At 42.8% G+C, this 13369-nt stretch overlaps 2 protein-coding genes across 2 annotated transcripts in view; both read left to right on the top strand.

Moving 5' to 3' along the window:
• The first annotated feature begins 848 nt into the window (after window positions 1-848).
• Window positions 849-1542, top strand: LOC311498717 (histone H2A-like). The gene is made up of 2 exons (XM_084559426.1): window positions 849-906; window positions 1072-1542. The coding sequence occupies exon 2, from the start codon at window positions 1079-1081 to the stop codon at window positions 1493-1495; it is 417 nt and encodes a 138-aa protein (XP_084415552.1). The 5' UTR covers window positions 849-906; window positions 1072-1078; the 3' UTR covers window positions 1496-1542.
• A 119-nt stretch (window positions 1543-1661) lies between these two features.
• ppp1r37 (protein phosphatase 1, regulatory subunit 37) overlaps window positions 1662-13369 on the top strand; it is a 47591-nt gene continuing 35883 nt past the window's right edge. The window contains exon 1 of the mRNA XM_084559421.1: window positions 1662-4099. Within this exon, the coding sequence (XP_084415547.1) occupies window positions 3343-4099 (757 nt within the window). The 5' untranslated portion in view covers window positions 1662-3342. The remainder of the gene's footprint in view (window positions 4100-13369) is intronic.

The raw sequence follows: 13369 nt of genomic DNA on the forward strand, positions 1-13369 counted from the left end.
CGTGTACTCTGTTAATCTGACTGCTGCTTTCATTATAGACTATAAACTGTGTTTGGTGTTAAAGCTGAGGACACGCTACAAGATTTTTTGTCAGATTTCACCCACGATTCCCGGTTGGGCAAAGTCTGCACCAGTCTGCACTAGTGGGGTACAGTCAGCGTGAGTAGTTGGCATAAAGATCTCAGTCCCGACCTCAGTCACAGTCAGTCAAACATGTTTGAATTTTTTTAGCCCTGAGATAGACTGACAACCTGTCATGGGTGTCCCCTGCCTCTCTCCCAGTGACGGCTGGGATAGGCCCCAGTGACAAGCAGTTACAGAAAATGAATGAATGAATGGATGGATGCAATCGGGCAGTGTGAACTGGTTACCGACGCATCTGCCAATGCGTGTTGCAAACAGCCAACGAAAAGGAAATGATGGGAAGCAGCGGAAATATCAAAACAGTGATCGCGAACAGCAAGAGTGAAGATTAATCGTTTTGTGGCAAGAGCATGAGTGCATATCAGATGTTGGTTGCAGTGCACACCACAATTGTCGCCCTCATGAGAGTTGGCACGAGAGTTTAAAGTGTTCAGTTGGTTTTAGTTGGTTTGACAGATCATGTAGTCTGTGATTCCACATCAGGCGCAGTTGGTAAGTGTGTGATCCCCGAGCTTTCAGCCGTCTGAGGCCAGTCTGTTAGTGTGTACTCTGACTCTTTTCAAAATAAACACTGTGAAAGTGTGTCCCCAGCTTGAGTCATAGTCTTTTCTCTGACACAGTTTTCAGGCAGTCCACCTCACACAGGTGCAGCAGATGAGCCAGATGTCTTTAATTACCCAATCACTGCCTGACTCATATAAGGAGTATTCTGCTTTCCAGTGTTTAGCTGCTGTCTCGAGTTTGAGAAAGTGCAGAGCATTGGTGAGTGTTTAGTTATAGTTTGATGTGGTTTTCTTTGAGTAAATGATACTTCCCTTAAATGCTAAGGCTATATTTATGGCCTTGTTTTGGCCTTTATTTTAATTGTCACTGAGGAGTAATCTGTTTTTGGGTCACAATATTTACTGCCTATTCCTCTGAACTCAGAATCAAAATGTCTGGCCGCGGAAAGAAAACTGCACCCAAACCCAAGACTTCAGTGTCCCGGTCTTCCAGGGCAGGGATCACTTTCCCGGTGGGCCGCATCCACAGGCTGCTCAGGAAAGGCAACTACGCACAGCGAGTTGGCAACGGCTCTGCAGTGTACCTCGCTGCTGTCCTTGAGTACCTCTGCGCTGAAATCCTGGAGCTGGCAGGAAATGCCAGCCGCGACAATAAGAAGCACCGCATCGCTCCCCGCCACATCTTGTTGGCGGTGAAAAATGACGAGGAGCTCAACAAACTGCTGATGGGGGTCACGATCTCGGAGGGTGGCGTCATCCCGAACATCCAGGCCACCCTTCTTCCAAAGAAGACCAAGTCGAACAGAGACGAAAGCACTGCTAAAGATGTCCAGTCACAAGAATTTTAGTTAAAGCTTTAAATGATTTTTAACCTAATAAAGTGACTTTTAATTTATACTTGTCATGGCGTGTGTTGAATGGTACTGGAAGCATGAGTCTCTGGGGAAAAGCGGCACCGTTTACTTCCAAGAAACCAGATCCTGTGGCAGTTCTAAAAGTAAATTTCTCTGAACGCTAAGGAAATGTCCTTCATTTCCTACTTCCTGTAGCCAGGGAATATCGTCAGTCTTGGGCTTGATCTTCCACAATGATGTGAAACAAAGTTTAACTTGTCTGTCCAACTCTATCTGGCACAGAAGCTTTTTCATCACTTCCACAATCAAGCAATTATATTGGGGAAATGCACTTCTACTCTTGATTGTTGCAGCAAGTATTAATAGTACCCTGTGTACTGGATGATGCCTTTTTAATGGCTGACAAGTAGTTGCCAGGGGATCTGGGGTTGTAGCTTAACTAACATGCAAATTAAAGGCCTAATTAGTCTATAAATATAAACTTCAAACCCCACTCCATACTTTGGTTAACGGGGAAAAGAAGTGCAGTAGTATTGTTAAAGTGGTTTATTAAAAAGTAGGGTAAGCTACATCCCATTTGTGTTCCTTGAATACATCCTTGTAATTAAAGGCCAAATAAAGGGAATATTTCAACTGTTTTGGATTTGCACGTGCAATACAATTTAAAGTATACTCCTTTTGGAAATTTTTTAATTAAGCAACACATTTCTTGACGCCAAGCAGGCCTGTGTAATCTAATTATTATTCCTCTAAACCGGTAAAACGTTGCATATTTCTGCAGCCCTCTGTAACACTGCGTCCGCTGAACGCACCCTTTGTGGGCTGCAATGACGTGCTGACGTAAGACGCGTGAACAACAAACAGTTGTTGGACTTCAACAAGCTAGCGGAGGGGAACGCTAGACAAAACAGGTCCAGCTGACTTCTCCCGGGGAGAGAGACCTCTACAGGACCCGAGCGGCTGGAATATTTTATGTACGATATTGTAACGAGCACTGATAAGCAACGACACGTGTGGCCCCGGCATTGTTCCGTACGCAGCGCCAACGTTAGCCGCTGAGACATGCTCATTGCTCCGAGTGTGACGCCTGTTTTTTTCCTGGCCGCCGCTGGTCGACGGTTGTGATGCGAGCCGAGTTGCAGCACGACAGAGGGTGAGACGAGAGCCACGGTCGGGATATTTATTTTCCCTCGACGCGGAAGAATGGACTTTGTCACGGGGGAACAGACGGGTAAAGAAGCAGGCGTGCGACCGCACACGGGCCCGGACGTCATGGTTGGACAACAACTTTAGCAAGCTAGCAGCCGTTAGCTCGCTTTAATTCATGCAGATGAAACGGTTTGGTGTCGGGGCAGTTAAGCTCACTTTGCTAGCGTAATGGAGGCGCCCTGAGTGGCTTGTTCGTTTCAATTGATTGTCCTGTTCCTCCTAAATAATGTGCTGACGACCAGAGAGCTTTTTTTTTTTTTTTTTTGGTCAGGTCCCATTTGGAGCTATAGGTTTAAATAACTAAGTGATGGTTACCTGCCCGGGTGGTTGTTGAACAAAGTTGACTTGTTTGATACACATTTCTAGTGTTGACATTTATGTGAGATTAATAGTGCACCAGAGTCACTTGCAATTTGTGGACCATAATTCATACCCAATACAACGAACGAATACACATTTAGGGATAATTTTCTCATTCCACTTGAATATAATTTTGTATATTAAGGACCAGGATAGGACAAGAGAAGGCAGAGATAGTCTTATCAATGTCAGTTGGTTCCTAGTCACTGTTTAACCTAATACCCTAGCTGTGTGGCACAATTACAAACTAGAGTGTCCCTGGAAATGAAAACATGAATATCGAAGAGCAGTGTCTAGATTTGTGCAATGTCAAGACGAAAGGCAGCGTGGACGATGATCGCAACACTACCAACAGCACAGAAGGGGTCACCCCCCGGATCTCCGAACTGATGACGGACAGCGGCACGGACAAACCAAACACCGTCTCCACAGAGGCCTCCGAGACCTACCTGATGCCTCAGCTCACTGACAACCTGCCGGCTGCTGAGGAGGACAACCACCACCAGGCACAAGACACACTGGAAATAGATGAGGTCAATGGAAACGGAAAGGGTAGCATCCAGGACACGCCTGCCACAGTGAATCCTACTGACTTGATCTTTTCTAACGATGAGCAGCACAAGGACAATGTCGTGGAGGAGAAAATGAAGGACGATGAGGGCGGTGATCCTGCGAAGCTTGTTGTGGAGGAAGGGGACGATGGTGGGGACATGGACATAGGTGTGGACCTGAGTCTCGACGAGAGCGGGGTGCTGGAGGCTGAATCTGCAAACGTTAAAACATTCTCAGACAGTACTTTAGACTCGGAGCCCCCTCCTCAGGATGTCCCGGCTGGCAGCACGGCAGAAAGCCAGTCCGATGAAAACCAGACGAGCAGCACAGAGGCTTCTTCCTCGGACCAAGCTGGACTGTATCCCTCGGTGCAGGAGGGGGACGATAAACACAAACCAAGCGGCAAAAGGGTGACGTTTCCCTCAGATGAGGATATTGTCTCTGGAGCAGTGGAGCCCAAGGACCCCTGGAGACACGGTAATACTTGTTTGTTTCTGCATGGCTGTATGTGTGAATGGCATTCTGTTTATTCCTCTTTGTTTGCTGAGCCTGTAGGAACACGTCCGTTGACTGTGGTTATCCTTCAAGGCTTACATGACTTCACATTGAGTTGAAAACATGCCCTGTCACGATGCCATATTTTCTGTGCAGTCATGATTGGGTGGATGGATGTTTTCATTGATAAGAGGTGTGTCAGTGCGCCGTTTTTTTTTTTTTTTTTTGAGATGAGCTTTCTTTTGTCTCTTTCTCCAGACCTTGTCATCTCTTGCAGGCGCACTTGCACACTACAGTCTTAAGTAGTCCTCAGGCAGCACCCGTGTCCACGCCTGTTTTTCAAACAAAAGTTCAAATAGTCAGATAGTAAACATCGTGGCTTTGTCTGGCTTTTCACCCCCCCCAACAGTAAAACTGTATATCTAAATATAGGCGCAGGTCTGTGCTGTGCGCAGCAGTCAGAGTGAATCCCAACACTCCCTGAGGTGTGCCATTTTACCACAGTAGGTTCCTGTTTGTTCAGTGAAAAGCATGTCTAGGGAAGCTCATGAAGGACATGGCCTTTACTGTGTTGACATAAGGAACTCCGTCTTTAGAGTTGAAATGAAATTTAAAGTCGGCTTTAACGCGGGTTGATCCATCATCGTGATTAACATGAATAAAAATCTTAACGCAGTTTAGATGGGTTAATTGCGTTAAAAGTTTTAATCAGATTACCGTATTTTCCGGACTATAAGTCGGAAAGTTTTTGGGTTAAATTTATTTGATAAAATCGGAGACCAAGAACACATTTCATCTTGAAAGGCAAGTTATAGTACTAACAATAGAACAACGGGCTGAATAGGTGTCTGGTATGTTAACAGCTATTCAGATAACTGTAGCATAAACAACATAACATAACAAGTTTACCAAACTCTCGATCTCACTCCAAATCACTAAATCCATTGAATTCTTCATCCTCTGTGTCACTTCTAAGCAGCTCCGCGAACTTCGGAGGTAGACGGCGCACCGCCGCTATTACGCAGGAGTAAAAGAATTAGTAGCAGATACTGGTACACAAGCCTAGAGCGCCCTCTCGCGGCTGTCAGTGTGAAAATAACGAACACGTGAAATTATATATTTTAATATATAAGTCGCACCTGAGTACAAGTCGCAGGGCCAGCCAAACCATGAAAAAAAGTGCGACTTATAGTCCGAAAAATACGGTAATCGTCGGTTTGGTGATAAATACCAGATGAATAGATATGCATACTAATATAACCAAGCATAGGGTCACACATACAGTCACTTGCCAGTATATTAGATACACTAGTGAAAAGAAATGCATCCTAACACAACAGTCTTGCACTAAATCTTTTCTTATTGATGGTTACGGTGTTCAGCATTTGTTTAAAATAACTGAGAGAGCTGTTGATTCAACTGTGTTTTCATTTTGGAGCTCAGCGGCACCGTAAACTACCTCCTCCACAATGATCATACAGTTGAATCGTTACCTGAACATTATAATAGTCATGGAGATAATATTTAGTGCAGGGCTGACTAAATTCATTGACACTATTATACCTAATGAACTGGCGAGTAACTATTTTTGTTTTAAATATAAATATATTTAGCCATTGACAAGTTCAGAAGATGCATGAATTCCATTTTTTTTTTTGTCCTCCATCTGTCGTGCTCTTCGCAGGTCCCGTTTGTTTTGGGCTTTGTTTTTATTGTCTTGTTTTAACAGTCTCGTTCTCCTTGTGCATAGTTTTTACAGCTTTAGTCCACAGCTTTGTGTCTTGTTCTTTTTTTGGCTGAGCTGAAAAGTCGTGTGTGATCACGATCCTGATCTGACCATGACTCACACTTTCCTTCATCTGCTGTGGACAATAGACACCATTTTAATAAACAGTCCCACGGTCCTCGGTGTGAAAACTGGTGCTTGCTCTGAGTGCCGTGACGGCAGTCGGCGTCGTTACGCAGTTGACCGCGGTCCGAGAAGATGACGAATTTTGTCAAGTGTGCTGCCGGCCTAAGATGTGTTTGTGACCTGTGTGGGTCAGGGGTAAACCAGTGACAGTCCTGTTTTGTAAAAATGTAGGCCAGGCCAAGGCAAGGGTCAGTGATGCGAGATGTCCAGATGGAGGGAAGGGAAGTAGAGAGGCACATGAAAGCAGCAACGTTAATGATATGTATGAACGATGCACGGTCAGCTGAATTTAAATCGTTCTGTGAACACCCCCCTACTGCAGTTGATCAGACGACCAAATAATGCTCATGTAGCTTTATACTGGTACCAATCGTGATCTGCCAATTTAAGATATATTTTATGTCTTTATAGCTTCCATTTCAGTGTCTGGTTGTTGCTTAACCCTGATGCTTTATCGCACTGTCTCTGTATCAGTTTGCAGCTTGTCTGTACGCCGTACATGAAATAACTTTAGCCAGACTCTTATGGGGCAAAGTTCAGTTCAGTTCAGTTAACCAGTTTTTCTGGGCACTTATGAAACGCACAAGGAAGAGTGAAGTCTGTAGAAGACTGTAGTGTTGCTCTATGTTATTTGTCAGCGGTATTTATGGTCCAGCTCATTGTGCTTTTTGGTATAGAGGTAGGTAGCATGATACAGAGCGTCCTTTTTTTTAATGTGGATGAAGATAACACTGCATTTATTTTATCAAAACATCTTTGGATAAACATAATAATTTAAACTCCAAAACGTTTAGATTAAGCTCCAATTGGATTTTACACTTACTTGCCAGTTCATAAGGGACGCTAGTGAATATTAATGAAAACACGACTGTTATAATGTTCAGTTTGTGTTGAAACAACATCAGAAAGGTGGTGATTCAACTATAGAGCATCACAGTCCCGCCCACAGCCGATGCCGGAAGTAAGAATCCAATGCAATTTCTCCATTGACAGTTCGGATATAAGCAATAAAAACTTAACTGCACGTGGTTGACTTAAAACCAGCTACAGCTGTACTAAGCGATTGTATATGCTCATGTAGACACCAAAAGTTCATGGGGCACTAACCTTGTTTTGAGATAAATGCCTTTTATTCGCGATGTCTTGGATGAGTACTTCATTACCCACAATCCTGAACAATCCCACAATCCCACAGTGATGCATCTGATTGGTGGAACTCGTCTGGTTAAACCCCGCGAAGGTCCGAGAAGACTGAAGAGTCTGTGCTGCTGTGTGGGCTACTGTAACGTTACTGTCTACTGTACGATCACAAATAAATAAATACGATAAAATACACGATGCTAAATATAAAATTCAATGCACAATACCTATATAAAACGCTATTATTGACACGATTACCGCATTTTCCGCACTATAGGGCGCACTGGATTATAAGGCGCTCTGTCAATGAATGGTCTATTTTCGATCTTTTTTCATATATAAGGTGCACCGGACTATAAGGCGCATTAAGAGAGCCGAAGTCCCGCCCCCTCTACTTCCGGGTTATGGGACCTATCTTTTGAAAAAATATGAACGGCAGTCTATGGCGAAAGATAAATTATTTTCTGGTCCCGGTCGACTTGTGTCTTGGATTATACATATGTTGTTTTTCAGAATAAAAAATTATTTTACATGTCAAGAATGTCACAGTTTGTCGCAAGATAGTTAAGTAAAACGCTATGGAAAATACGTAATTAAACGAACTACAAGTCCCGCATGCTGGCGCGTACAGAACCGACCAAAACTCCCTTCGTGTAACTACAGCTCTCGACATGACCCGATTTATAATGATTTTCACCTCGTTTGATGCTTCTGCCTTCGTCCTGCATTGCTGAGCATTGCTCCGTGATTCTCCTGACTACGGTACCCGCAATGCTGCAAGCGGTGCGGCTTTGAGCGCCGTGAGCGCCGTGTACGACACAAAATCGCTTCGAGGTCAGTAAACACAACCAGAATGAATCCATATATAAGGCGCTCCGGATTATAAGGCGCACTGTCGTTTTTTGAGAAAATTAAAGGCTTTTAAGTGCGCCTTATAGTGCGGAAAATACGGTACTACTTAAAGAACTGATATTAACTGCACATTCACTATATAAAAATCACTGGAGGAAAAAGTTCGCGTGGCCGTCGTCAGATTTGGAAGTCGCTGAAAAGGCTCTTTCGAGGTTGTGGCTTCGAGTCGACTTCAGTGAGGCGGTGGTTTATGGGATGAGTAGTTCCTTCTCTCGGAAATGAAAATATGTACACAGCCTTGTACCTTTGACTTTTTTTGGACTTTCTCTTCGTTTTTTCACTCGAAATGATATGTTATATGCTTATGAGTTCAGCCGTAGCTGGTTATCCTAAGACATGCTCTAAAACTCTTTAGATAAAGATTTTTCCAAAACGTCAATGGGAGAAATGAATGGGAACCGTACTTCCGGCACCTCCGCTCTCTTTGGCTGTGGGCGGGACTGTGACGCTCTATATGATCATTTTGGAGAATATAGTTTGCAGTGCTGCTTAACTGGGTTGAATTAAACACAAACGTGGTTCAGTTATTTGGCCCGCTGACTAAAATGGAGTTGTCAGAATAATAATAGTAACATGCGTCAGTACAACTCGATACAGTTCAATATTACTACAACCCACTGCCTCCAAAATGAAAACACGATTGAATCAATAGCTCTCTTAGTTATTATAAACAACTGCTCAATACCATAACCTTGATGAACCTAAGATTTAGTAGCAGGGCTGTTATATTATGGAGAATTTGTTTTAGTTAGTGTATCTAATGAACTGGCAGATGAGTGAATAGTTACAGTTGTTCTCATAAAGATATTAGATTAATGTAGAGCTGCAACGGTTGGCAGAAAATTAATCCATATAGGATAATTGAGGACATTTAAATTCCCAAACTTTTACATGTTCCTTCTCAAACATGAGGATTTGATACTTTTTCCTTGTTGTTCGTGATAATAAACTAGACTTTGTCCTGCTCGGCAGACAAATAAAGACATTTAAAAGCGTTACCATGCTTTTGGGGAAGTTATACAGACATTTAATTAGCAAAAAGAATCCCCAGGTAATGTAGAAAAAAAATATGCCTGCCATCCTCATTCTTATCGATCTTCTAGACTTTGATTCACACCACAACCATAATTTCATTCAGCAATCCAAAAAGATATTGAGTGAATGAATCTTATTGGTGGCACAAAACTGAAAAACCTTTATGAAACCCTGCACGATAGAAACATCAAACGCCTAAAGACTCAGTGGCCCCAGACATGCAGATACGGGCAGATAAGATCAGCGCAGCTACAAAGGTTGGTCTTTGGAATCAGCACATTTCTTTGATTGACGTGGCAAACACGGCAGCTCCTAAATGCCAGTGCTGCAACTTCTGTGTTGTCTGGAGATGAGAGAGAGAGACATGATATATTTCCATCAGACGCAGCCGGTGGTTACGGTTTTACTGGTTTGCAGAGTCAGACACACGCCAGCTTAAATGTATCAGGGCTTTATCAGACAGATTCATGAAATTATAGTTTGACTTAGCAAGAGTCTGAGTAGTGGAACAAACAGGTTAAGTGTTAGATAGACATGTAGTTACACACTTAAAAATATTTTATAACAAGTCTTATAACTAGTGTATACGATCAGTGATGCACCTCCTAAACATTAAAACAGATGACTGAGCTCAGGCCATGAGTCTAATGATAACTGGCATATTACCAAGGGTTGACGGATATTAAAACTGATAATAAATTAATTAAAATCTTTCCTCCAGTTCCCACATTGACCTCGTCTAGCCAACCATTTCTCAACCTTGAGTAGCCATCTGCTTTTGTTTTGTTGTTGTTGTTTTTTTTTTTTTTTCTCATGGCAAAGTATGACAAAGTTACGCAACTTGTTGCACCAAAGCCTCTTGTTTTGTTTGCATCATTCTCTACGTGAGACCGTGTGAGGTCATTGCTCCCCGATCTGGCGCAAAATCAACAAAAACAACATCCTGCAGTGTTTGTTCGCCTATTTTTTTTTTTTTTAAATCGTGCATCTATTGTGCGCAGTATTAGAGAGAACAATATCCGTGAAGCTTCTCCTCGGCTGCGTGGTGCGAACCGGTTTCAAAATCTTTTTAAAACTCCTGCGCACAGCTTCTTCTCCTGCCGTTTATTTTGAGGCATCTCTGCGTATCTCACCCGAGGCTCCTCAGGCGTCGTCAGATTGAGTCACAGTAGATCCACAATGCACCCAGACCCTTTATCCGCAGATCTAGTGTCAGGTTCACTGGGTCCCTGTCTTATTTCATCTGTCAGAAACATAACAGTGAAATGAGCTCACAAGGGGCCCGGAGCTTCTTCCATACACAAGCAGAGGAAAGAATATGGTAGAAGATCAGTATTTGGGCATTTGCAAAGAAAGCGCTGTCTGGTTTATTTGCTACCTTTTAAAATAAACACCTGTGGTGCAGGAGGGAGCAGTCTCAGGTAGTGGCGTATCATATTTCCATTTCTTCCACGCTCATTTTCCATAACCCATGTCCAGTTCAGTGATTCAGCTAGTATTCAGTATGTGTTTCTTAGGATTAACCATGAAGTATCAACAAGCTTTAGTTTAGTTTTTGGAGCAGCAGAAGCTTTTTTATTTTCCCTTTTTGCATTTCTCAGCGAAGACTTGAGCGACGTTTCTTCTGTGCCTTCAGGCCTGGACAAATACTGCATCATATCCTGAGATTCCTGAACTTCCCTACATGCTGCATAGCTCTCCCCCCCTTTATCCCTCCACATCTCCTCCCCTGTTCCTGCTCCTTCCTGACTGGTCAGATCAGTGTGGGTGCAGCTTGGGCTTCTATCAGCAATGCATGTAATTACAAAAGCACTGGAGGTTTGTCCCAAGTCATTTATTCTATCAGACTTATCAGTCACTGCAAACACTAATGCAGAGAGTTTGTTTTTGTTAAGTTTTTTACAGAAATCCAGGAGACTACAGTGATTATTATAAACAGAGGTTATTGTAATATCATACAATACTTTCACATTAACAGCAGTCTATTGTACAAGAAACTAAACTCTTTGAGCCTACGTGCAGCGCCATCTCATGTCATCAGATCCGAGGCCCACTTGGCACCGGGTTTCCGAGGCTCTGTGACCCATGAAATGTTATTTGTTGTGGCCGTGGACCAAGTTACAAACTGATAAGCGAAGCTTTCACTGGTAGAACATGGATGAAGGCACTGAAATCCTAGAGGTTAGTTCAGTTTGCACAAGCAGCAGACCGGTTGAAGATTTTATGGATCGGTGGAGAAAAAAAATATCTTCTCATATTTTTGGAGTCATCTGAGCCAAACATAACGAATTCGATAATCGGCTCATAAGGTCTTTAACATTTAAAGATGCTTTTTCATCCTGTTGGGAACAAATTGCAGCATTTGATATGTTTGAGTGTTAAATCAGCCAAGTTTAGATGTCGGCTGATAATATTTGGTGGCGTGTAGGTGTGATTAACACCCAGTTTCCCATGAATAAATAGGAGATATAGTGAGTTCACACTATTGCTGGTGCAAAGAATGCATGGAAATAGAAAAGAGAGACAGTTTTTAGAGCTAATGCCTTTCGTTCAGTGCTGTTGATGTTGGGATGTCGAGCTATTGAATGATATAAAGCATCATAATATATCTTAATTCAGGTTCGTGTATTAACTTTAATATCCTTGAAGGGTACAGCTACTGAATCTGTGGCAATATCAATTCACGATTACAACTTGGTTTTCAAACAAAGTAAAACTTGGACTATCAGCAGAATGATTACCAGCATGTGCTCAGCTGTCAAACTGCTTTTTTTAAGTATCATAAACGTAAGAGTCTGCTAGATAAACACTGTTACAGCGGCGATTTTTCCGTAACAAACAGATGCCAATATGTCTGTGATGCAAAAACATGTACTGATAATATCAGCGCTCTGGGTCCAGCTCTAGTTTGTACATTCATCTGTTGTGCATGTGTACCTTTCTGTGCCACACATGCACCTTAGTTTGCCTTGTAAATCTAAAAAAAAAAAAAAAAAAAAAATAGTGTGCATGTGTGTTTGTTTTGTACCGAACCTTGACCTTTGACTTTGCTTGTGTCTGTACTGTAGAGCTAAATCACATTAATTTGTATTAAGAAGGTCTGTGACTCATTGTGAATGGTCGGCGAGACATAATAGTCTGAATTAAATTTGCTTTTTTTTTTTTTGGCTGGCAACTGATGTCTACTTTTAATCCATGTACCTGTGCAGGACTATTCGTACCCGTCAAACAGGAATTCCTTGCTCTTTCTCTGCCGTACCTGCTCTTGTCACCCATGAGTGTGTGACAAAACATTACCTACGCCGTCTGCCCGTTGCACAAAATGCTCCCTCGTTTAAAAACGGAACATACAACTGTTGTTCGCTCATAAAGTCGCCCTCCATCTGGTCCTGCAGCTTTCTCTCTCTTAATGTGGGAGATGGTTTAAAATGGCTGCTCTGTTTTTTTTGTTTTGTTTAGTTTTTTTTTTCATCCACAGCGTGCCAAGAGATAAAGAGAGAGGCTACTGTTGATAGGCAGTTATGTTGTGCTATTTATAAAGGCATGAAATCTTCATGTTGTGATATTATAAAGCGTCCAGTTGTAGCTGCTGTGTCTGCAGTGAAGTGCAAAGCAGACCTGAGGTGCTGCGGAGCTCTGTGTTGTGCAACGACCTGAAATCTGAGGACTCATTTGGTGTGGGATATTGTGTGTTTTCTAGGAAGCCTGGTGTGTGCAGGTGTTGAAAGTTTTTTTTTTTTTCCCAGATTCTTTCTCAGTCTGCCTCGAGTGCTGTCTGTTAATTATTGATCTGCACGCAGTTACTTGGAATAAATTCCTGGGTTTGGGCATGATCACGCTGTTGTTAAGCCATTTCTTAAGCTACTCCATTAGAGGCCATCAAATCTACTTTGTTTACTTCTGTTCTTGTGCCGACTTGTACTGTATAATTTAGGTTATATAAATGGATTTAAGTGATGGTCTTTGCGCCCATCTGTTTTTAGCAGACGGCACCTCCTTTCTAAAATTCAGTCTTTTATCTCCTCTGTGTACTTCACCTACTGACACCATCTTGTCATGCGGGCTTGTACAACCGCACAGCAGCAGAAGTGCCACAGGCCTCGTCTTTTTCGCCCCACCTCTGACGAGCCAGGCAGCCAGCTGTCATGTGTGAATGACGCCGCTGCCACCATGCACGGCACGGCAGTGTGAAATGGCAGGGAGACTGGGACAAGGGGGTTATTTTGAACGCTGTCACTTGCACGTTAAGCAGG

This window comes from Chelon labrosus (assembly GCF_963514085.1).
Source record: "Chelon labrosus genome assembly, chromosome: 13".
Lineage (NCBI taxonomy): Eukaryota > Metazoa > Chordata > Actinopteri > Mugiliformes > Mugilidae > Chelon > Chelon labrosus.

Excerpts from the sequence above, each read along its gene's own strand:
- LOC311498717 (XM_084559426.1), top strand. The coding sequence starts at position 1,079 with ATGTCTGGCCGCGGAAAGAAAACTGCACCCAAACCCAAGACTTCAGTG.